Raw genomic sequence first — 23,322 nt, forward strand, 5'->3', positions numbered from 1 at the left:
CTGATCTCAGCTCTTTAAACATACGGGGCCTGGAGCTGGCTGCAGCCCCCCCCCCCCCCCGAAGTCCCAGGGAGCACCAGAGGGGTGCCTGACCCAACTGGGTGAGACTCAAGGGGAAGGCTGGCCCCATTTCCGGGACGGAATTTCTGAAGGCATTCTTCCAGGTCATGGGAAAAGACCACGCCTCACAGACTGTGATATTTTTAAGTACATCTCAGGTCAAATGACTTCTTTTGGCCCATTTATTTCTATTTGACAAAACTATCTTCTCTGCTTAGATCAAATTAACCATTGACTGGCTCGAGCCTCTAACCATTATTTTCATTACTTTTTTAATCTAAGGGAATGTGATTTCCAATTATCGAATTGCAATGAAACCTCTGATACAAAACTTTTGATTAAGTAGAGTAGTCCCCTTACTTGTAGCCCCTGGGGGCAAATTTACGTGGAAGAGACTCTGGAAGTTTTAAAACAATGTTTTTTGAAGCGTTAAGGAGTTGGTGTTGGTCACAAAACACACGCCTGCTCCTTCATCTGTGTTAAGCTTCTCAGTCCCCATGTCCTAAACCCTTTCTCAGTGAACTGAATTCTGCCATTACCACCTGATTAGAAAGGTCAGGGCACTCGTGGGATAGTGGACCTTATTCTTTGCATCGTGGGCATCGCAAACACTGGCATGTGGGTTGTTCTGTGGGAATGAGAAAAGGGCTAGGAGATCTGGAACCAGCCCTACACCTGGAGTCCGAGAACTGGGGCGTGGCCTGGCTGCTGGTGCAGATGTTTTCGCTGCCTGCCATCCAGCATGTTGACATGGGCAGGCACCAGCCACTGCGGCCGCTCTGGACGAGGCTGGATGCTCTATAAAGTGCACTCCAGTGCCCGGCAAGTGGTAAGGACTCAGATATGCACCAATCGGACTCAAAATAAAAATCAAGGCTTCAGAAAGAACTCAGAAAAGCCTACTTTCCAAAAACATCATTAAGGGTACATCATCAAAACAAGAGTATTTAATGCAGTCATTTTTATTCTATGGATAGCTTTCCAAAGATTCACAGACCAAATTCTTTCTTCTGTTCTAGTCCCTGCGCCTTATAACACAGTGACCCCACACTTCTCAGATATATGCAGGAGCAAGGAAGGATGTGCCCAGTCACTGCTGCTGTATTAACACTGTTCCTGGTCCTGAGATCCACACAGACTCAACTCTGGTAAGAAAGCAAAGGAGCGGGGGATGAGGGGCTCAGGCCGAACAGCAATCAAATAAGGCTCCGCCAGGACCTGGCACCGTAGATGGGGTCTGAGTACACAAGTTAGTCTGGCTGTGTGAGGAGCTCTGTAAACTCTCCCAGAAAAAAATACCATAACTCATGAAAATTATAAAAAAATAAAACAATCAAACATTTAGAGTCTCTGGAAATTATCTTAAGGGCATTCAGGCAATAAAGAAACATTTATTCAAGAAAATCTACTAAATTCCAGTAAAAGCAACAAGTCTGTGGCAGTGAACTGCGACTCTATCCACCCCGCTCAGCCCAGCTTGGTGTGACAAGGAACGTGACTATCCACTCCAGGAGGAGTCCCCTCCCCCCAGGTCCCAGTCCAAGGCTCTGCATCTCCATGAACGAGCAGACCACAGCATTTCACGCCTCATCCCCACTCCTGGGTGGAGGCTGTATCCAGACACTGCAGGCCAGGGGTGCTGGGGTTCCCACTGGGGTTCCCACTGTTCTTACCCTATGTGCTTGTGGGGTATGTTACATGAGCCGAGAAGCTCAGATGACCAGAGGCCAGGGCCCCTGAGGGCAACCCGCAGGGCTAGCCCTCCAAGAGAAACAGGTAACTGTCTCAGTCCCAGCTCTTTCTGAGCAATGGGATGCAGAGACTGCCCAGAGCGAGGGGCAGGCCATGACACAGAAGGCTCCCTCAAGGAAAGTGTGAGGAAGTTCGAGCCTAGGAGTGCTCGCAAGAACAACGGAATTCTGTAGTAAGTAAGTACCACAAGCCTGGTGGCTCCGCAACAGCAACAAGTTAAACCACAGGCCAGCTCGTTTATCAGGAACAACCAGGACAAGAGATAGCTAGGAAGAACCCTTGTACGTAAACAAAACAACCCATAGACTGGCCTCAAAAAACTACCAGACTGTGCAGTAATGTATGCCTTTGGACACTGTTGAAAACGCAAGAGTAGCGAGCCAGCCAGCAGTTCGTGGAGCCTAACGGCTGGGTGTGATACTGACAGAGACAGCTTATAGAGAGAGCAGGGAAAGAGACGGTCAGTGAGAACCCTGCTAAGATCACTGCCATTGCAGGGTGACCATACATCCCTCCAGGGAGCAGCGCCAAAGGACTCACATGGCAGGGGAGACAGACTCCACCAAAACAGTCTAGGCAAGTCACCAAACAGTGAACAACAGATGAGGACAAATCAAGATTGGTGGGGGGGAGGGGGCCAGAATACAGTAAAATTGCTATGATACATTATCTAAAATATCCAGTCTTCAATAAAAATTGTAAAATAATAAAACATGCAAAGAAACAAGAAAATATGACACTCACACAAGGGAAAAAAGTGGGCAACGAAGGTATCTGTGAGAGCAACTGGGTGTCAGATTTATTCAACAAAGACCTCAAAGTAGCCATTATAAGTCTGTTCAAATAACTAAAGGAAACCATGTTTAAATAAGTAAAGGAAGGCATGATGACAATTTCCCATCAAGCAGACGATATCAACAATGGCTCAGTCGTTAAGCGTCTGCCTTCAGCTCAGGTCATGATCTCGGGGTCCTGGGATCGAGTCCTGCATCTGGCTCCCTGCTCGGTGGGGAGCCTCCTTCTCCCTCTGCCTCTGCTGCTCCCCCTACTTGTGTTCTCTCTCGCTCGCTCTAATAAATAAATGAAATCTTAAAAAAAAAAAAAAAAAGGTTGAGTAAAACACGAGGCACACAGGTATCACTGGAACATTCAGAAACACACTTGCATGTAGCAGCATAGAAGAGGGAGGCAGGGGAAGGCTAGGGCCCATGTACAGACTGAATCCACAGTGAAGGGCCAGGAATGGAGAAGGAAAGTGGTATAAAAAAAAGAAAAAAGAAAAAAAGAAAAAAAAGGCAAAAACAACAACAACAAAAACAAATGGAAATTCTGGAACTGAAAGTATAATAACTGAAATGAAACTTTCACCCCTCAGGGGACTAAGTGGCTCATCTGAACGGACAGAAGGAAGACTTGGTGAAGAAAATGGATTGAGAGAAATGATGCAATCTGAAGAACAGAGAGAAAAAAGAATGATGAAAAATGCATAGGGCCTTAGAGAGATGTGGGCCACCGTCAAGGGCAGCAGCACACCCACAGAGGGAGTGCTGGGGGAGGAGAAAGAGAAAGGAGCAGGGGAAATATATGCAGAAGTAGTGGACAAAAACTTCCCCAAACTGATAAAAGAACATTAATCTATATATTCAAGAAGCTTGAAGAATTCCAAGTGGGATACACTCCACAGGATCCACACTGGACACACCACAATGAGATGTTAACAAAGACAGAGAGAAAATCTTGAAAGCAACAAGAGAAAAACCACTCCTCATTAACAAGGGAAACCCAAGAAGAAGAGCTGCCTTTTCAAAGAAATGCCAGAGGCAAGAAGACAGTGGGATCATGTCTCCAAATGGTGAATTCCAATGTGAGTTCAAACATTCACATGAGCATTTGTTACGGATTATTGAAAAAGTGCTGTTGGGGCGCCTGGGTGGCTTAGTTGGTTAAGCATCTGACTCTTGATTTTGGCTCAGGTCATGATCTCAGGGTTGTGAGATCAAGCCCTGCGATGGGCTCCATGCTGGGTGTGGAGCCTGCTTAGGATTCTCTCTCCCTCTGCTTCCCACACCCCCTCCCCCATGCACCGTGCACACGTGCTCTCTCTCTCAAAAGAGGTGCTGCTTTACTTAAATATTGCATATTCAAGGTTATTAGTGGCTGATTAAAGTATAATTTATTCTTATATTCCAAGTTTTGAAAGAAAAGAAAAAACCTAACCAAGAACATTATATCTAGTAAAACTATCTTCCATAAAAGGAGAAATAAAGACATTTCCAGATAACAAACACTGAGTGAATTTGTTGCTAGCAGACCTGTCTTATAATATGAAACACTGAAGGAAGTTCTGGTGGGGGAATGGGGTAAATGGGGGATGGGCATTAAGGAGGGCACTTCATGGAATGAGCACTGGGTATTGTATACAACTGATGAATCACTAAATTCTACCTCTGAAACTCATAATACACTATATGTTAATTAACTGAATTTAAATTAAAAAAAAATCAAAACAAAACAGAAACACTAAAGAAAGTTCTTCGAGGTGAAAACAACTGACCCCAGATAGTCAATCAAATCCATACAAAAAGCACCAGTAAAGGTAACCGGGTAGCTCTAAAAAGACAGAGTAAATGCATGTCTCCTTTCTTTCAACTGAGTTTTTTGAAAAGGTTGAGGAGGGCACCTGGGTGGCTCAGTCGGTTAAGTGTCTGCCTTCGGCTCCGGTCATGATCTTGGAGACATGGGATTGAGCCCCGTGTCAGGCTCCCTGCTCAGTGGGAAGCCTGCTCCTCCCTCGCCCTCTGCCTGCCCCAGCTCCCCCTGCTAGTGGTCTCTCACTCGCTCTCTCTCTCAAATAAATAAATAAAATCTTAAAAAAAAAACTGAGTAAAACACCAGGCATACAGGCATCACTGTGCTATTACTGGAACATGCAGAAACACACAGCTCCAAAAACACATTGAGAAAAATCATTAAAGCGATTAAAACATTACTTGGAAAATATCCATTTGCTGAAAAAGAAAAGAGTAAAGGAGGGATAACAAAAAACAGGGAAAACAGTAAGTAAAATGGCACACTTCTGTGAATACAGTAAAAACCACTGAATTGCACACTTCAAGTGGGTGATTTGTATGGTACGTGGATTATAGCTAAACATAGCTGTTATTAACAACAACAGAAAGAAACAAAGCTGAGAGGCGGCCTCAGTTACGTGACCTGCTTGAGAAGAGCTCCTCCCAAACAGGGAAAGGGCAGCCTATTTCAAAGGCTTTCAAAAGTGCACGGGCTGTTAGGACCTGAAGGGACAGTAGAGTTTCCGTATCTCATTCACCCATAAAATATACAAAATCTCTCTTCCTAAGTGTCAAAATTTTTCAGGGTGGTCTGCGGCCCCATCACCGCAGGTCCCGGGGAGTGGCCACATCCCTCTCTGCACCACAGGACCTCCTACCCGTCAATGCTGCGTGGGCCGGAGAAGCAGAAGGTGCTGACCCAAGGGTGCCTCAGCCCCGACCCATTAGTTCAGACTTGAGGGAAAGACATCCAAGCATCATTAACTATAGGAACCAAACTTGAGGGTCATGAGGCAGACTGAAGGTCAAGTGGCAACCAAGTTAGTGAGGTGACCCCTGGGCACCCCCTTGGCCGAGCGAGGTGCAGAGGGAGCAGCCTCAGGATCTAACAGCCCCCCCAGGTGACACCCCGTGAGACCCAGCTGCATTCCGCTCTTGCCCTTTGGCATCCATGGGCACTATCTCTATAATAAACTTCACTTTTTCTCATGAGCTCGCCGGAACTGCTTTTAGCTCTTTGCAATTAAATGAGCCCTATCATATGTAGCTTTAAGTGATTTTACTTTGTCTCCTCAAAGAGGGACGCAACACCTGCTCACCATCTTCAGCAATAATCCTTCCTAAGTTTGCCAAGAACTAGGTTTTCCTTGAGGTTAACTAGCTTCACAGCCTTTAACCTCATAAATTAGGGCACAGTCTCTTCTTCCGCATATTTAGATAAGTAACTTAACAATCCTTACATGTGAAGTCCGGTCAGCCTAAAACGGAGCACAAATATTTACCGAACTCTTGCTGCAGAGCCAGAAACTGTGCCACAGCCTGGGACAGGGGGTAGGCAAGGCAGGCACAGGTCTCAAACGACCCTCTGGGGCTGTCACGAGAGCCGCCATATCCCGACCACGGTGACTACCACCTCGCGGACTTTAAACAGATGGTTGGGAAGTGGGTCTCGCCCACCTCCTCCCAGTGGGAAATACCTGATAGAAGTCTGTCTTCTCCGCAATGACTTTCAATATTCCTGGACCAATGGGAGGAACTGTCACCATCTGCAGCTTGCCGAAAAATGGGTTGTGTCCACAGCTTTTATAGCGTTTCATCTTGTCTTCGATGACAAGGGCTAGGGACTGGGAATGGTTGATCACCTCCAGCAGGGTGGAGATGGCCACGTTCTGGAGGAAGCAGTCGGTCACACAGCAGCTAACGGTCATGAGGGATTTCAGCCACAACGGGAAACTGCAATCGCCGGCTCCTGCAAGGAAGCCAGTCAGACAGACAAAACCACGTGAAGGTGGCTCGCAATGGGCAGATTCTAAGACACCCTGAGAGCCACAAGTCAGTGGCTTTTAAAAGCTGGTCAGGTTAGGGACGCCTGGGTGGCTCAGTCGGTTAAGCGTCTGCCTTCGGCTCAGGTCATGATCCCAGGGTCCTGGGATCGAGTCCCGCATCGGGCTCCCTACTCCGCGGGGAGCCTGCTTCTCCCTCTGCCTCTGTCTCTCTCTCTGTCTCTCATGAATAAATAAATAAAATCTTAAAAAAAAAAAAAAAAGCTGGTCAGGTTATTCGAATTCTAAAAATGTCAATCTCAGGATTTTGAGATGACTCAGTGTCCGTCTTTTATTTAAGAAAATATATTTTTAATTTTTTTTTAAGATTTTATTTATTTTTTGACAGAGAGGGACACAGCGAGAGAGGGAACACAAGCAGGGAGAGTGGGAAAGGGAGAAGCAGGTTTACCGCCGAGCAGGGAGCCCGATGCAGGGCTCGATCCCAGGACCCTGGGATCATGACCTGAGCCGAAGGCAGACGCTTAACGACTAAGCCACCCAGGCGCCCCTTATTTTTAAAATTTACATATAGTAGAACTCATGTTACAAACTTCTTTTAAATTTACATATAGTAAATCCACATTTGTGGGTATAGAGTTCAAAATGTTTTTCCAAGCTCTCTTGATGGTGGGACACATGGCATTAGCTTTAAAAATGGCCCAAAATAGGGGTGCCTGGGTGGCTCAGATGGTTAAGCGTCTGACTTCGGCTCAGGTCATGATCCCAGGGTCCTGGGATCCAGCCCCACACTGGACTCCCCACTCAGCAGGGAGCCTGCCTCTCCCTCTCCCTCTGCCCCTCCACCGCTCATGCTCTGTCTCTGTCTCAAATGAATAAATAAAATCTTAAAAAAAAAAAAAGAGGCCCAAAATAAACTGTGGACTTGAATTCTAAGTGCTGAGCCTCCAAGTACAGTGTTATCTGCAGCTGATGAGCCAAGAGACAAACTACACAGGAAGTTTACTGTAATGACTACAAAAGGGGACAGCTTGGTCCTGTGTTCCCACCAACTTAATCACTTCTTTCTTGTTTTCCACCTTCCTCTCTTTTTTCTTTAAAGTGTTCACTGCCTGCTAAGGACTGAATTGTGTCTGCCCCAAATCCATATGCTGAAGCCCCAATGCCTAATGTGATGGTATTCAGAGGTGGGGCCCTCATGATGGGATTAGTGCCCCTATAAGAACAGACACCAGCGAGACCCCCCATACCCCCAGGATGTGAGCACCCTGTGAGAAGGTGGCCATCTATAACCAAGGGGAGAGCTCTCATCAGAAACTGATGATGCTGGCACTCTGATCTCAAACTTCCAGGCTTCAGAACTCTGAGAAAGAAATTTCTGTTGCTTAAGCCACTCAATCTATGGTATTCTGTTATGGCAGCCTGAGCTCCAAAGACACTGCCTGTTATGGGTTGAACTGTGTCCCCCCCAACTCCCCAAAATTCTTATGTTGCAGTCATAAGTCCCTTTAGGACCTGAGAATGTGACCTTATTTGGAAATAGGGTTGATGCCGATGTAATGAGTTCAGACAAGGTCATATTAGAGTGGGCCCCTAATCCAATATAACTGGTGCCCTTATAAAAAGGAAACTGAGCACAGGATGTATACACATACACAGGGGGAATCCACGCAAAGACTGGAGTTATGATGCCATGAGCCAAGGAACTACCAGAAGCTAGGGGCGAGGCTAGAGCACATCCTTCTGAACCTTCAAAGGGAGAACAGCCCTGCCAATATGCTGATCTCAGACTTCTGCCTCCAGAACTGTGAGGCAGTACATTTTTGTTGTTTAAGTCACTTAGTTTGTGGTACTTCGTTATGGCAATCTTAGCAAACGAACACAAATCCTTAACAACCGGTCTGATGACCTCGTCTATTTCCTGATTATCACGAAGCACCTTTTATGTTCCAGACCTCTTAATGGGCTGTGCGGGACACCTCAAGTTTAAAAATGCGGTCCCAGCCTCACCAATCTGCCATCTTCAAGAAGCAAGTCAAAAGCACACACCACGAACGACAAAAGCGCACGTGGCAGAGGGGGTTTTGGCTTGTCTGTCAACACCAGCTACATGACAGGACACCTCAGGGCGGACCCCGGGGGGGTGGGGGGCGCAGCCCTCTCACCGGGAAGCTGGAAGAGCGTTTCGCAGAGCCGCTCCGTCTCCTGCTCGGACAGGTAGACGGGGAAGGTGGCGCAGTCCAGCAGCAGGCGGCAGGCGGCAGCGAAGGCCTCCCGGCAGCCCTCTCGCGAGCTGCCCAGCTCCATGACCACCTGCTCCACAGCCCAGTCCCCCTCCGTTTTTCGGCCAGGGCTCCTGGGCAGAGGCGATGGTAACTCTGCACTTTTTGTCTTAAATGGAGACCCTCGAGCTGTGAACAAGTCTGAGAGCATCTGCTTAAACTGGGGCACGCTGATGGGCTTTGCGTCCCACGGGCTCTTCCTGTCGGAGTCGCTGCCCGCCGAGCTCGGCAGCCCGCCCTCGTCCCTCCGGCCCGCGGGCTCTTCACACTTGCTCTCTTCTCCAGACCCCGTCAGCTGCACTCCAAAAATGTTCTTGTGGGCAAAGTTGGCAATCAGCTCCTGGATGCAAAGAAACGTCCTCTGCATACTCCCACCCTTCTTCCAAACATCATCTTTTTCGGGAGAAACCCTGGGGACCCTCCAGCGCTCCGAGAGCTCTGGCGACGAGGCGCTGAGCCCGATCCCGCTGTCTTCAGATTTAAGGGGAGGAAACGAAGCATCTTCATCAGCCGGAATCACTGCCTTTGTGTCTATAATCATTTCACTGTTTTCACCTTTTACTGGACTCTGCAAAAAAAAAAAAAAAAAAAAAAGGAAATTTGTGTTGTACCCATCTCGTGAAGCCAAGGGATTCAAGTATCAGCTGAATCGGGCAAACCATGAATAGGTACTTCCTGTTTTTCGAAATCCTTATTCTCTGCACCAAGAGAACCCCTGTGTAAAAGTGTATAATAAAATGAAGAAGGCATAGCACGGGGAAGGACGGGGAGCAAGTCCAAAGAGGAGGCTGCTGGGACCCCACGCTCTCTGGGAAGGCGGGTTTTGAGCCCACTTTGTATTATTTATTTAGGTTCAAGGTTCAAAAACGTTATTTAAAAACAGTGTCTGACATATTTAAATTAAAAAACTGAACGAGGACATTGGGCTGAGGATAAAATAAAGGCATGAAGAGATAAAATGAGAGCAGAAAGCCAGAATAAAGTGTTTACCCGTGTATATATAGTACCCATCCGCCCATCTGCACACACTCCATGGCTTTTTCAAAGGGATGACACTGCAACCTTTAATCAGCCAACCTCTCCTCTTACACTGCTAACGTGAAGAATATTCCATTAAATTTAAAACATTGCAGCATTTAAACCACTGTGCTCTATAGGAAACAATGAAATAGTACACACTTTGTGAAACATTAATAATTATGTTTGAAGACACATGCTTGACTTTGTATCTTCAATCATTTAAGGGATTTTTAAAAATTAGCTATGATAGCTAGAAAAAAAATAAAAGGACTAACTTTGGAAGGGAAATTAACAGTCTGTGAGTGAGTCTGCACCCTGAGCTGGGAGCAGCTCCCTTTGTGGAGTGCCCGCTGTCCGGTCGGCTTGCGCTCCCGCCCACAGCTGCACTGAATGGGTGTCAAGGGCAGAGTTTTCAAAGCTTTAAGCGAAGTAAAAAATAAAAATAATCCAATGACTGCAGGCCTCAAACTGCTTGGGGGACGCTGTTACCATCTTCTGGGAGGACCATTTGGCAACATCCTTGCCAATTTAGAAGGAGCATGCATCTCTCCCAGTTTAAAAAGAAATGGGTTTGACTGCAACGCATGGAGAGGGATTGATCCTTCAGAGAAACCTGCAACCACAAAACCAGCTGTGCAAGGATGCTTAGTGCAGCGCTGCTGGTAATAGTGAAAAACCAGAAATCACCTAAATGCCCTTGATGGGGAAGAGCGGAAGACAGAGTAAAGCCGCACCCAGACTATCCCATAGAAACTACACGAGAGGAAGATATCTCTACATATGGAACGAGGTCCCCAGAACACTGAGAACCAAAGCAAGTCAGAGAACAGTGTATGTTATGGGTTGAACTCGGTCCCCCTCAAAAGATGAAGTAGTCCTGCCCCCGATACTTCTAAATGTGACCTTATTTGGAAATAGGCTCTTTGCAGATGGTCAGGTTAAAATGAGCTCATTAGGGTGGGCCCCAATCCAACATGACTGATGTCCTTACAAAAAGGAAATCTGGACACAGACAGGGCGGGGATGAAGACAGAGCAGGGTGACGAGTCTACAGCAGAGGGACACCAGAGACTGCCAGCGCCACCAGAGCTGGGACAGAGGACGGAGCAGACTCGCCCTCCCCCCCCACTCAGAGAAAACCAACCCTGCCCACACCGGCACCTCGGGTTTCTGACCTCCAGAACCGTGGGACAATAATGTCCTCTTATTTAAGTCAGTCAGTGGTACTTCGTTACTGCAGCCCAAGTAAATGAATATCTCACTTCTGTGTTTATTTTTATTTTTTAAATTTTATTTATTTATTTGAGAGAGAGGGTGAGAGAGAGAGTGCACGAGCGAGCACGAGCAGGGTGAGGGGCAGAGGGAGAAGCAGGCTCCCCGTGGAGCAGGGAGCCCGATGCGGAACTCGATCCCAGGACTCCGTGATCATGACCTGAGCCGAAGGCAGATGATCAACGGACAGAGCCACCCAGGCGCCCTCACTTATGTGTTTAAAAAGACACCAACATCACACAAATACACACACGTAACAAGGTCTGGACAGTGAGCTGAATCGAACCAGTAACTGTTGGAGGAAGTGGCGGGGGTGCGCAAAGGGAAGGGGGGTGGTCAGCTTCCACGCTAAAAGCTGTTGGGAAGTATTTGAGGATTTTAGCAGCATATTTTAGATATTACCTTTATACCCTCTGATCTTTACTCCTACCCTAACCAACCCTAATTACTTCCCGCTCCCAGGAAGGTATAAGCCCAGCCCAGAGAACCCCGTCAGCTCCTCGGGGGCGTACCGTGCTTCCACTTGCGGGCTCCATGTCCAGGTAGGAAGGTGGCATCTGGACCTTGCTGAGCACTTTGAAACATGTCTTCAAGGCATGCGTCAGCTCGGGTAAGCTTAACACCTCCATCTCCTCGGCCAAAGGCTGCACCAGACAGCCCAGCACCTGAGGGAGGTACTGGGTTTGCACTTCGGAGTAAAGTTCCTGTGGAAAACAGACATGAGTTAACTAACAGGTTTCCAATTTCTGGTCAGAAAAAAAAAATGCACCTCAAAATGGCGCCTTAAAAAAAGTCAATTTTTTAAAAGATTTTATTTATTTATGAGATATGAGAGAGAGAGTGAGAACGAGCGGGGGAGGAGCAGAGGGACAAGGAGACACCCCGCTGAGCAGGGAGCCCAATGCGGGGCTCGATCCCAGGACCCTGAGATCATGACCTGAGCCAAAGTCAGACACTCAATGGACTGAGCCACCCAGGTGCCCTGAAAAGTCAATTTTTTTAGAGCATGAATAAGTTTCATGTTCATTCCCAAATCAGAGAACAAAATACTTCTTTTTAATCTAGACAAATCAATGGACATTCTTCTTCTCTTTTCAAGTGTCTTTACCTTTTTTATGTTTTTTTTTTTTAAAGATTTATTTATTTATTTAAGAGAGAGAGCGTATGTGCGAGCAAGAGTGCATGAGCAGAGGAAGGGCAGGGGGAGAGAGAGAATCTTAAAGGCTCCGCACTCAGCACAGAGCCCCATGTGAGGCTTGATCTCAGGGCCCTGAGAGCATGACCTGAGCTGAAATCAAGAGTCAGACGCTCAACCGACTGAGCCACCCAGGTGCCCCTCAAGTGTCTTTACTTTTCTTAACAGAAGATCATTGCCACATTTATTTCTATATTAAGGAAACTAGTTTCCTTTGACAAAATTAGCCAACAGCACAGTTTTACCTAGAAATACATTTACTCTCACTCCTGAACAACTGAAGTGCAGGGTGATGCTATCCACCTCTGGTTGACATAACTTTGGCTCAGGCCAGTTACAACTGGCTCAAAGTTTTATAACCTCTTTTAAATAAGACATAAAAGACATAAGAGATTACATTCAGCTACATCTTTCATGCCAAAACATTGAAAGTGTTGTGTATTTATGCACACCCACTTTTCAGGAAGGTGAGGATTATCAGGCCAAGGACACAAACCAGAACATAAACAAGCACGCATGGAGCCCTCTTCCCGGCAAGGGGCCTTACCAAGGGGATAACATCCAGAAGGAACACCAGGAGGGTGCAGAGCTCTGACACCGTCGGGGGAGGGCTGATGCTCTTCCCAACAGTGTAACTCCGCTTCGCTGGTCTACATAAGTCACGGGAAAGAAAATCAAATCAATTCTTTCTCCTGTAATAGCTTCGAGCATTTCTTATGATGTCCAATCAAGTTACTCTATCTCAAACATAATGAAAGGCAGCTCTGTCTTTCTAGTAAGTAAGCTTTAGTGACTAAAACTATCGGACACAGAGAACTGTCAGTCTGTGTCTTGAATTTGCTTGTCTCCAAAACAGGTTCACTCAGACTTGAACTTCGTCAGTTCAGATGAGGGCGGACCCATGCCCAGGTGGGATGCCACACCCAGCGGATCTGGAGCTCCATGGACAGCAGCAAGTGCTAGGTACCCCACCCCAAACCAATGGCATGTTCCGAGGGAAGCTGCCTGGCTAGAGAAGACAGGGGCTGAACAGTGGTCCCCCCTGCTGTGGGAGCAACCTGAGACAGCTCCTCTCGCATGACACCCATGAGCTCATCCACACGAGCTGCTTAGCTTCTCCGGCTTCCATAGAGTCAGCTCTATTGGGAGCTGCTCATACTAAAACGTAACACTTCTTTTTAAATAAGCAGGCAACTGGTTAAATAGGTGAGTTAAAAAAACATATACATGTTGGTTCTCAAAACAGAGTAACTTTGGATTCATCTCCAATCACAGGACAACTCAACCTGAGTTAATTGTCTTCACTGCAAATTAGCACTTAGTTATCTTGGAGTCTGAGCAAGACAAGAAGGCCTCTCTTGAACTGTGTACACGAACCCAGCAACCGTTCTCCCAGTCTGCTCTAAGGGAACCCCGCATAGGCCTGTGAAGAGACAGGACAAAGTACTATTGCAACAACGAAAAAATGGAAGCTGGTGTTTCAGCGGTATGTACAGACAGATCTCCGGAGGACGGCTAGCCAACCCCCAAAACAGCAGGCTGCAGAAAGTCATATAAAACTTGACAGCCTTGTGTAGAACTTGAACAGACACACCAGACTATGTCATCTCTGGAAACAGGTTATAAAAGCACAGACAACATCACGGGCAGGACAGTATGAAAGGAGAAGGTGCTGCAAGGTGGGAGTTAGTTCTATCTGGGTAGCAACATTTAATTCCTTTAAAAAAAATCTGAAAAACAATGGCCAAGTGTATAATTTCAGTAATAAGTGCATGTGTGTCTGGCATTATTTCTTGTTCTTTCTTACATTTGAAATGTTTCGTAGTTGATTTTTTTTTTTTTAAAAAAAAGGAAAGCACACCTTGTAACTCTGAAATGGAAATAGGCTGACCAAAATATACTCCAGCTTCAGTATAACATGGCCTTGCTGCCACCCATAGGTCCAGCAATAGTTAACGGGTTCATCACAGATTTGAATGCTCACCGGGACCTGGCTCTAGAGGACACAGGGGAGCATGGTGGGAGCGGCTGGGAGGTCAGGCATTCCTGGGTTCCCGTCTCGGCTGGCCGCCACTAATTTCCTGGGCAATGCCACACGAGGGACCTCCTGTCGCTGGGCTCCGGCTTTCTTTTTTTTAAAGATTTTATTTATTTATTTGACAGAGAGAGACACGGAGAGAGAGGGAACACAAGCAGGGGGAGTGGGAGAGGGAGAAGCAGGCTCCCCACCGAGCAGGGAGCCCAATGCGGGGCTCGATCCCAGGACCCTGGGATCATGACCTGAGCCGAAGGCAGATGCTTAACGACTGAGCCACCCAGGCGCCCCTGGGCTCCGGCTTTCTTATGTGATCCAAGTGCCTACTTCTCTTTGGGGTGTCCGGAGGAGCTAGTGAGTATGCCAGAGGAGAGCCCACAGCAAACAGTAAGTAAAGCTTCTACTGAGTTGCTAGGTAGGGGAAGAACAGTGACAGCAAGGAAGTCTGACTGTGTGACTTAGGACAAGACAGGGTCTGAGAGATTACACTATCCCTCCCGCTGTGGGGAGAGGGGCCTGGGAGAGGCTTGCAGGGAAGCACTTGGCTCCCCAGAGGGGCCACCGTCCATGACGGCGAGGTGATGCAAGTCACTGACCAGATGAACGGTGACATAAAGCTGATCAGGGCAGCTTAAGACATTAATGCTTTTATCTGACCAGTGATACAAAAATTTCAGTAAGAATTTAAGAAGACTGATGATTTTAAAACCACTCGCTCTAGTCACAGAACCATAGAACTCCGCCCCTTTAAACAGATGAGCCTCCAGGAGCGCCGTGTGAAGGAGATATATTTGGTCACTGTAACTAGAAAATGCAGAGGGTTTTCTCTAGTTAGAATTAATAAATAAAAAAGCTCCAGAATTATGGGGCAGAGATTACCTGAACTTTCTTAATGGCAATGTTTTTATTCTACTACAATTTAAAGGGAATTCTTTTCCATCGTGTGCTCAGCAGAGACTACCCAACATGAGCCACAGTAAGCAGCTATGAAAGCACGAAAGCTTCCACTCCTTCCTAAACATTCCGTAATCCTGAACTGGATACTTACCTAAAGCAGTCCTCAAAACACCTGGTCATATAGTCCCAGAGAAAGTCTGTGCTGAGGGAAGTGATCAGCAAATTCACCGTTTTAACAATCTCAGAGGCATTTCTGTTTTCTTTTATTGAACTGTAAAGGAAGGTGGATGCTCATGAATAGATGTATGAGAAACCCTCTATCATAACAACACGTGTCTGAAAAACTGCAATTCGTTTATTTATTTCTAGAGAGATGGACAAATCCCAACAAAGATAAAAATGTTACTGGTCTGATATAGGAAAGAGTTTGCATAACGCCATCCTTAACAGTATTTGTATTGATACGTCCTCTAAGAAATAAGTGTAAGAGCTAATGTGAAAAGAATCTGGTATAGAAAACCAGTTTTAGTCCGACTGTGAGTCCTTAGATACCCTGTTGGTGAAATAACACGGTACACCCATTTGGGCATGAAATTTGGCTAAAATTTAAATGTGCGTCTTCTATGACTCAGGAAATTTATTCTAGGGATCTCTCCTACAGAAGTCCTTGTACAGGCACACAAGGATGTATGCATGAGGATACCACTGCAACGTCATTTAAAAATACTGAAAAAGTAGAAGCCACCTGACAGCCAATCAATAGGGGATTGGTCAGTCAGGATTTATTTAAATAAGTGATAAATCCTTACTGAGGAACCTAAGGCAACGTTATGTTCCACTGCAGAAGGCAGGAGAGCTACTCACAACTTGCATTTAAAAAAAACAGGCAACTAAATAGCTAATGTAATTCCATCTTTATATATTATTATTATTTTTTTTTTTTTTTAAAGATTTTATTTATTTATTTGACAGACAGAGACACAGCGAGAGAGGGAACACAAGCAGGGGGAGCGGGAGAGGGAGAAGCAGGCCTCCCGCAGAGCGGGGAGGCCGATGCGGGGCTCGATCCCAGGACCCTGGGACCACGACCTGAGCTGAAGGCAGATGCTTAACGACCGAGCTACCCAGGCGCCCCTATATATTATTTTTAAAAAATATTTTATTTATTTGTTTGACAGAGAGAGCGAGAGAGAGACAACACAAGCAGGCAGAGTGGGAGAGGGAGAAGCAGACTCCCCACTGAGCAGGAAGCCCGATGCGGGGCTCGATCCCAGGACCCTGAGATCATGACCTGAGCCAAAGGCAGACGCTTAACACACTCAGCCACCCAGTTGCCCCTAAATATTATCTTTTAAAGATTTATTTATTCATCTGAGAGAGAGCGCGTGCGTGTGCGTGAGTTGGGGGAGGGGCAGAGGAAGAGACTCTAAAGCAGACTCCCCACTGACTCTGTAGGCCAACACGGGACTTGATCCCATGACCCTGAGATCATGACCTGAGCCGAAATCAAGAGCTGGACGCTTAACTGACTCAGCCACCTAGACTCCCCTGTAATTCCATCTTTAAAAAAATATGTATTTTTTGTATGCATTCAAAGTCTGGAAAGAAATGAAAATGTTTTATGTTTTTCTCTCAAGGGAGGTGGGATTGTGGGTGATATCTTTTTTCTTGATACCTTCAAATATCAGTATATTCCACAAAGAGCATGTATTACTTTTGTATTCAGAAAAGTAGTAATTCTGGGAGAAAGAACAAACATTCTGGGAGAAAAAAGCAAACATTCAGAACTCTTGGTACATTTACAATTAAGAAGCCAGAGAAATCTTCAAATAGATTTGTATTTTCAATATACCCAATGCCAATTCGGGCAGAAGGAAATTACATCAAGAATAAAGTAAAAAGGAAGAGACTATTATCTTAAAAGGAACAAAAGCAAGGGGTGCCTGGGTGGCTCAGTCGGTTAAGCGTCTGCCTTCGGCTCAGGTCATGATCCCAGGGTCCTGGGATCGAGGCCCGTGTGGGACTCCCTGCTCCACAGGGAGGCTGCTTCTCCCTCAACTCTTCCTCCCCACCCCACCACCAATCTCTCTAATAAATAAAATCTGAAAAAAAATAACAAGAACAAAACCCAGGGTTGAGAGATAACTACATGCTCCAAGGCAACATGTCTGCTGTGTCCTGAACCCCACCTGCTCTGCCTTTGGGGTCCTGCAGCACATGTCTTCGGGGTGCCCCTGGCGGGCTCTCCCCTCTGCCGCTGGACCCTGGCTCCACGTCCTGACCTGCCCCCTGCCCCCGCTGTCCTCCCTGTAAGTCACCGCGTGGGCACACCAGATCCAGTTGCCCTTCAATGGCTTTCACACCTGCTCAGTAAACATGGTTTGTACAGCCCTGGCTGGGCAGAGACCAGCTCAAATGCCTTTGAAACTCTTCACAGTCTGCAACAGGAAACAGGCCGTTCGTGGTGACTGACTCAAGAGCATCGGTAATCTTCATGAGTGGTGTGATCCCTTGCATGCCCGCTTTCTCTAGCGCCACACAACTTCTAATAAACATAGGGAGATGAGACTCGCGCCATTAGAGAGGGGGAAGAAGTGCAAAGCTGGGGGCCAAACCCAAACCCATACCTTATTAGCGAGTTTCCACTCTGGGTATAGCTAAGTTTAAGTTCAGAGCCGAGAGCGTCTCTGCAGTAAGAATAAAAGGCCCGGATGACTTCGAGAAACAAATTCCCAACCACTCGAGGCCCTGCAATTAAAAAGGAAATGGTCAGAGATGAATAATCCATATTTAAATCAATAAATGACATATGCGTGAAACAGAGTAACTATACACACAATTTTATTGTCTAAAATGCTCAGAAACTTCAGTTTGACAATGACAACTTTACTGGGGGAATAACATCCATTAAAATGGTCATTTTTTTTTTTTTTTTTTTTAGATTTTATTAATTTGAGAAAGCGAGAATGAGAGAGAGAACACATGAGAAGGGGAAGGGTCAGAGGGAGAAGCAGACTCCCTGCTAAGCAGGGAGCCCGATGCGGGTCTCGATCCCGGGACTCCAGGATCATGACCTGAGCCGAAGGCAGTCACCTAACCAACTGAGCCACCCAGGCGCCCCAAAAATGGCCAATATTTTTGTAGCACTTACCATGTGCTGGACACTGTTCTAAACATTTTGTATCTGTTACCTTATTTAGTCCTTAAGTAGCCATATGACCAGGTATTACGTTGTTGTACTGACTACAGATAAGGGGACAGGGACTGAGAGGCCAAGGAACTACTCCAAGCCAGACTCTGTCCGGGGGAGCTAAGATGTATGCTCAGTGTGCATAAGTGTGTATAAACTGCTTGGCCAGAGACACTACTCAGCATAAATACCAAGGGAGTAGGGCAATTTTCCTATTTTACATTCTTTTAAATTTTTTTTACATTTTTATTTTTTTTAAGATTTATTTATTTATTTTAGAGAGAGAGCAAGTGAGCGGGGGGTGGGAGGGACACAGAGAGAAACCCAAGCAGACTCTACACCGAGTGTGAGCCCAACGTGGAGCTCAATCTCATGACCCTGGGATTGCAACCTGAGCCAAAACCAAGAGTCAGACACTTAACCAACTGCCCCACCCCGGCGCCCCTATTTTTTATTTTATTTTTTTAAGTAATCTCTACACCCAGCATGGGGCTCGAACTCATGACTCTGAGATCAAGAGTCGCATGCTCCATTGACTGAGCCAGCCAGGTGCCCCTCTAAATTCTTTTAATCAAATGAGCTAGAACCCCACAAAAGAAATACCACCACTCCTGAAAGGCTTATTAAATGGCACAAAAGAACATAACCAGCTGCAGGTTAGGGAAGCATTCCTGCCGATTAGGCAGGTGGAAGGCAGGTAGACATTTCCGCTCCACACACAGCAGCCATCAGGCAGGGAAGGGAGAGACTTCTCACCCATGTGTACAAAGGGATGAAAACAGGATCGATTCAGAGGAAATGAAAGCTCTGTCAATACAACTGTGTTAAAAAGCAAAGATGGATCCAATCTTTTATGCTTCTTTTTCATAAAAACAGAGGATGTGCCTCTGAGAAAACTTCTTCCACGATAAGCCCCACGTACATCTTATCTGTAGTATAAGAATGCTGAATGCTTTTTACAAATGAAGGCAAGTTTGTTGCCATGATTGAAGGAGAAAATGAGGCAGTGGTTGAAGCCTGGTAGCAAAAGAATGACTGCCCTGGGCCTTCTAGCTCTACTTCTGTATGATCCACTCCTCTGCCTCTCAAGTACGTCCTCCCTGGAGACAGAAATTTTAGACTAAATTAACAGACAGAAAACTTAGACTGTTAGATTGGGCAGAAGCCTGCCACTCACCCCCTTCTGGAAATGACGGCAGGGAGCCCAAGCTGACAGCAACATTTCACTTGGCTCACCCAGGTGCAGGGTCGAGACATAAAACACCCATCCTCCAAAATGCGGTTACGTTTTTGCTCTGGATATTTCCCCAAGTTATGCAGGAAGCTCCCCATACACTTACATAGCTCACTTCATTTTTTAGCCAAAATCATGATTTTTCCGAGCTGCAGTCACTCCACACAAAGAGGAAAATCTACTGGAGCCATCGCTGGTTGAGGTAGCAGGGGAGGGGAAGGACGGGGGGAAGGGCACAGGGCAGCTTCAGGTGGCACTTAAGGCCAGAGCTTGGAGGGACAAATGCTTCACGCTTTGACTTTGGTTAAGAGCAGTTAGAGCGTACATGTCATGGGATACAAGGTCATCTGTGTTACATGACCGAGCATCTCAGGTATGGTGGGTCTGCGTGCGATCAGGTAAGCAGCTGTGTCCTGTCAGAGAGCTTACGCTCTAGAGTCAAACCGACCACATTTTAATCTCAGCTCCTGGGCAGAGGTTTGCCAGAGTAGCAAATCACTTACTCTTGCTCAACCTTAGTCTTTCCATCTGTAAGATGGGAACAGTGAGGAAACCCACTTCAGGGTTGTTGGAGGCAAGGAGGTACGTATGGAGATGTACATTAGATGACGTGTACAAATCACTTCACACAAAAAAATTGCTCAAAAAATGTCAGCTGTTATTATTAACAACAGTAAAAACACATGAGGACCTCAGAGTGTCCCTTCCATACAACTTGACTGGATGCCTTTTTTTCCCTTTGCATCCCTAGGGCCTAGCATCGTCCCTGCTCCATGCCTGCCCCTGAGTGAATAAATGAAGGGTCTCCATCCTCCACCCCAAGACCAGAGGGAGAAGGGACCTCAATAATGCCCTCGATTCTTGTTCTCTGCAAACAGCTACCAGGCAGTGTGCAAATCCTGAGCGCTCAGATGACATCATCAAACTTGAAATCCCAGGGTGCCTGGGTGGCTCAGTCGGTTAAGCATCTGCCTTCAGCTCAGGTCATGATCCTGGGGTCCTGGGATCGAGCCCCACGTTGTCGGGCTCCCTGCTTAGCGAGGAGTCTGCTTCTCCCTCTCCCTCTGCCCCTCCCCCCACCTGTGCTCTCCTCCTCTCTCAAATAAATAAAATCTTTAAAAACAAACAAACAACAATAATTAACAAAAAACCCCTTGAAATCCCATGGAGAAGATGGGGACCCCATTATGGTGTTCAAGTGATTAGATGTTAAGATCTTTTTTTTTAAGATTTTATTTATTTATTTGACAGAGAGAGAGAGAGCACAAGCAGGGGGGAGTGACAGGCAGAGGGAGAGGGAGAAGCAGGCTCCCTGTTGAGCAGGGAGCCCGATGCGGGGCTCGATCCCAGGACCCCGGGATCATGACCTGAGCCGAAGGCAGACGCCTAACTGACTGAGCCACCCGGGTGCCTTGGATATTAAGATCTTACTGTGAATGGATATTGGAGCAATTTCTATTCTTTAAGCAAGGGAGAGAAGGTCATTTTTTTAGCTGACGCTCACAGGACCACAGTGTGTGACAGGGGACCCTTTAGCAACCGGAGTCTAGTTCAACCCCGTTCATTTGGCAGAGGAACAGACTGAGGCCCACATGGCGGAAGTGGCTTGCCCCAGGTCACAAGGCAAAAAGATGGAGGAGGGTCTCCTACCCCACCCCCTTGAAAAGAAAATCAAAGCTCATTTGAAGCCTGATATTTGACTGAAGAAACATTCTCACAAAGCCAGTACGGCACGTGCTCTGTAGGTGCATACACAGATGTGCACAGGAGGAGCTCAAAGGTATTTTTCTAATGAAAGTGTTCACATTATTGTGCAAAACTTTTAAGTGGTGCCTAGATATGATAACTGAACACATGACTGAAGTACTTCAAGATTTGGAAACTCCGATGATGGAATTACATTCAAAATAACGTGTTGACTGTGTCTCACACAGGCCATCCACAGTGGGCCCACGATGGCGACCGCACTTTGCACATTACCTATTTCCGGCTTGTCGAGCAGACTGACGAGGACGCGGAATGGCTTCAGGTACGCGTGGTGGCGTTCCTCTACGTTGGCATCTGAGAACTTCTGGTGCAGTATTTCAGCTAGACCCTGTTTTTTTTTAAAGCCACAGATCAGGATACTGTACATAGCACAGTTTGACATTATTAGTTGTTCTACTTGTAAATACGCTGGGACAGAGAGAAAACCAGTCACACAGCACGGAATGAGCACACAGAAGGTTTCCCCACTGTGGATCCAGGGCATGCCCCATGTCTGCTTTGGGGCCCTGCCCATCAATCCACTGAGGAATCACGACCAGGAATGTTCTGATTGGGATCTACTTTCCAGAAAGGCTCCTTTACCTCAACTAAAAGATCCTTGGAATATTTTTCAAAAAAATACGAGGACTGGTCTTCGTAAGAATTTGAGAGTTCAGATTCTGGCACAATGGTATTTCCTTTAATATCTGAACCTATAAAAGAACAAGGACCATGAGCTGTTAACAAGATCTACAGTTTTAAGGTACATAATATTGTGCAAAGGTCTCATGCTCCAGCATTTTTAAAAATAGAATTCCTCCAACAGAAAACCAAATTCCAATCTGGCAAGACTAAGTCACATTTTCTTCTGACAAAAATGTGGTGTACTAAGGATTCCACCTCAATAGGCATCAATTTAGTTTGTCCTGAGAATTCACCCTCAGTGTTTTGACAAGTCTGATTACAAGGATCTAATGGAACGAGGATCAGTTTTAAAAACCAGTGTTTGTATGGCAGTATATAAAATCAAGCTGTTTTCATCTATATGCCCTTATTTTGAGCCCTGGCTAAGTCTGTGAGGTCTTCGGGACAAGGGGAGGCAACTCATGGTACAAGGAGAGAGCGTGGACTCTGGGGCCGAGGCTAATAGGTCGGACCCAGCACTGAACTTGGATCCTGGGTCCTCTCTATACACAGCAAGTCAAGGCCAACTAGGATGGAGCTGAGCATTTAGCAAAACCATCCTTTTGATAAAAATGCTTAAAGAGCCTGTAAATATTCTTCTTGAAATTCTTCATAAGCTTCCATGCAATGGATTCTGGAAGTTCTGTAACCAGGGAGAAGAGAGGAAAGAAAGGGTTCAGAGAACTTTCTGACTTTGGTGTGAGAAGACCTCTATGTTGAGGGTGATAAAAGCGGTGAAGCAGAGGCTTTTTTAGGGCAGTGAGACTACTCTACATGGATGCGTCATGGTGGACGCATGTCCTTACACATCTGTCTACACCACAGAGAGCACACCAGCAGGAGCGAGCCCTGATGGAAACCACGGAGTCTGGGCGATGACGCGCCAGCGCCGGTTCATTGACTGTGACAGATGTGCCATCGGGTGGGGGGAGGGGCGCCTGGGGGAAGCTGGGAACTCTCTGCACCTTCCTCTTAGTTTTGATGTGAACCTAAAACTGCTCTAAAAAAAAAAGAGTCTTAAAAAAAAAAAAGCTATGGAAACCTTTCATGTCGCTTGGTATACCGCTTCTGCTCAGGTACACGAACGTGGGACTTTATAAAATTCAGAAAGTGCTAGCCTCCTAGCCCTGTGGTTTCCTGGACTCTTGTCCCCGTGAAGCCTTCCAACCGTCAGGGGCTCTCTTCCTACAAGTTTACAGGCTGTCCGCAGAAACACAAGCCTGGGTTCTCAAGCTCTCCCCTTAAGTTATCCAAATGTCTTACAAAACTTTACGTCAATACCACAAACATTCTCATCCATACCAAACCATCTTTTACACAAACTCCGTAACATTTGTGGGTCTTCTCTCAAACCCCCAAACCGATGAGACTTCTTTATAGCA

General features: G+C 46.4%; 1 protein-coding gene across 8 annotated transcripts in view; it reads right to left on the bottom strand.

Moving 5' to 3' along the window:
• Positions 1-23,322, bottom strand: part of DOP1B (DOP1 leucine zipper like protein B) — a 107,087-nt gene that overhangs the window by 39,024 nt on the left and 44,741 nt on the right. For 7 of the 8 annotated variants that reach the window (XR_013448990.1, XR_013449008.1, XM_078075056.1 and 4 more), the window contains 8 exons: positions 21,860-21,969; positions 21,491-21,605; positions 17,714-17,834; positions 15,238-15,357; positions 12,702-12,804; positions 11,472-11,663; positions 8,551-9,235; positions 6,080-6,351 (listed from right to left, as the gene is read on the bottom strand). Coding sequence is in view for 6 of the 8 variants with exons in the window: in XM_078075056.1 (XP_077931182.1) it covers positions 6,080-6,351; positions 8,551-9,235; positions 11,472-11,663; positions 12,702-12,804; positions 15,238-15,357; positions 17,714-17,834; positions 21,491-21,605; positions 21,860-21,969 (1,718 nt within the window). In the remaining 2 variants the exon portion in view is untranslated. The remainder of the gene's footprint in view (positions 1-6,079; positions 6,352-8,550; positions 9,236-11,471; positions 11,664-12,701; positions 12,805-15,237; positions 15,358-17,713; positions 17,835-21,490; positions 21,606-21,859; positions 21,970-23,322) is intronic. The other variant, XM_078075104.1, reaches the window with a different exon arrangement.

Source organism: Halichoerus grypus, chromosome 1, assembly GCF_964656455.1.
Source record: "Halichoerus grypus chromosome 1, mHalGry1.hap1.1, whole genome shotgun sequence".
Lineage (NCBI taxonomy): Eukaryota > Metazoa > Chordata > Mammalia > Carnivora > Phocidae > Halichoerus > Halichoerus grypus.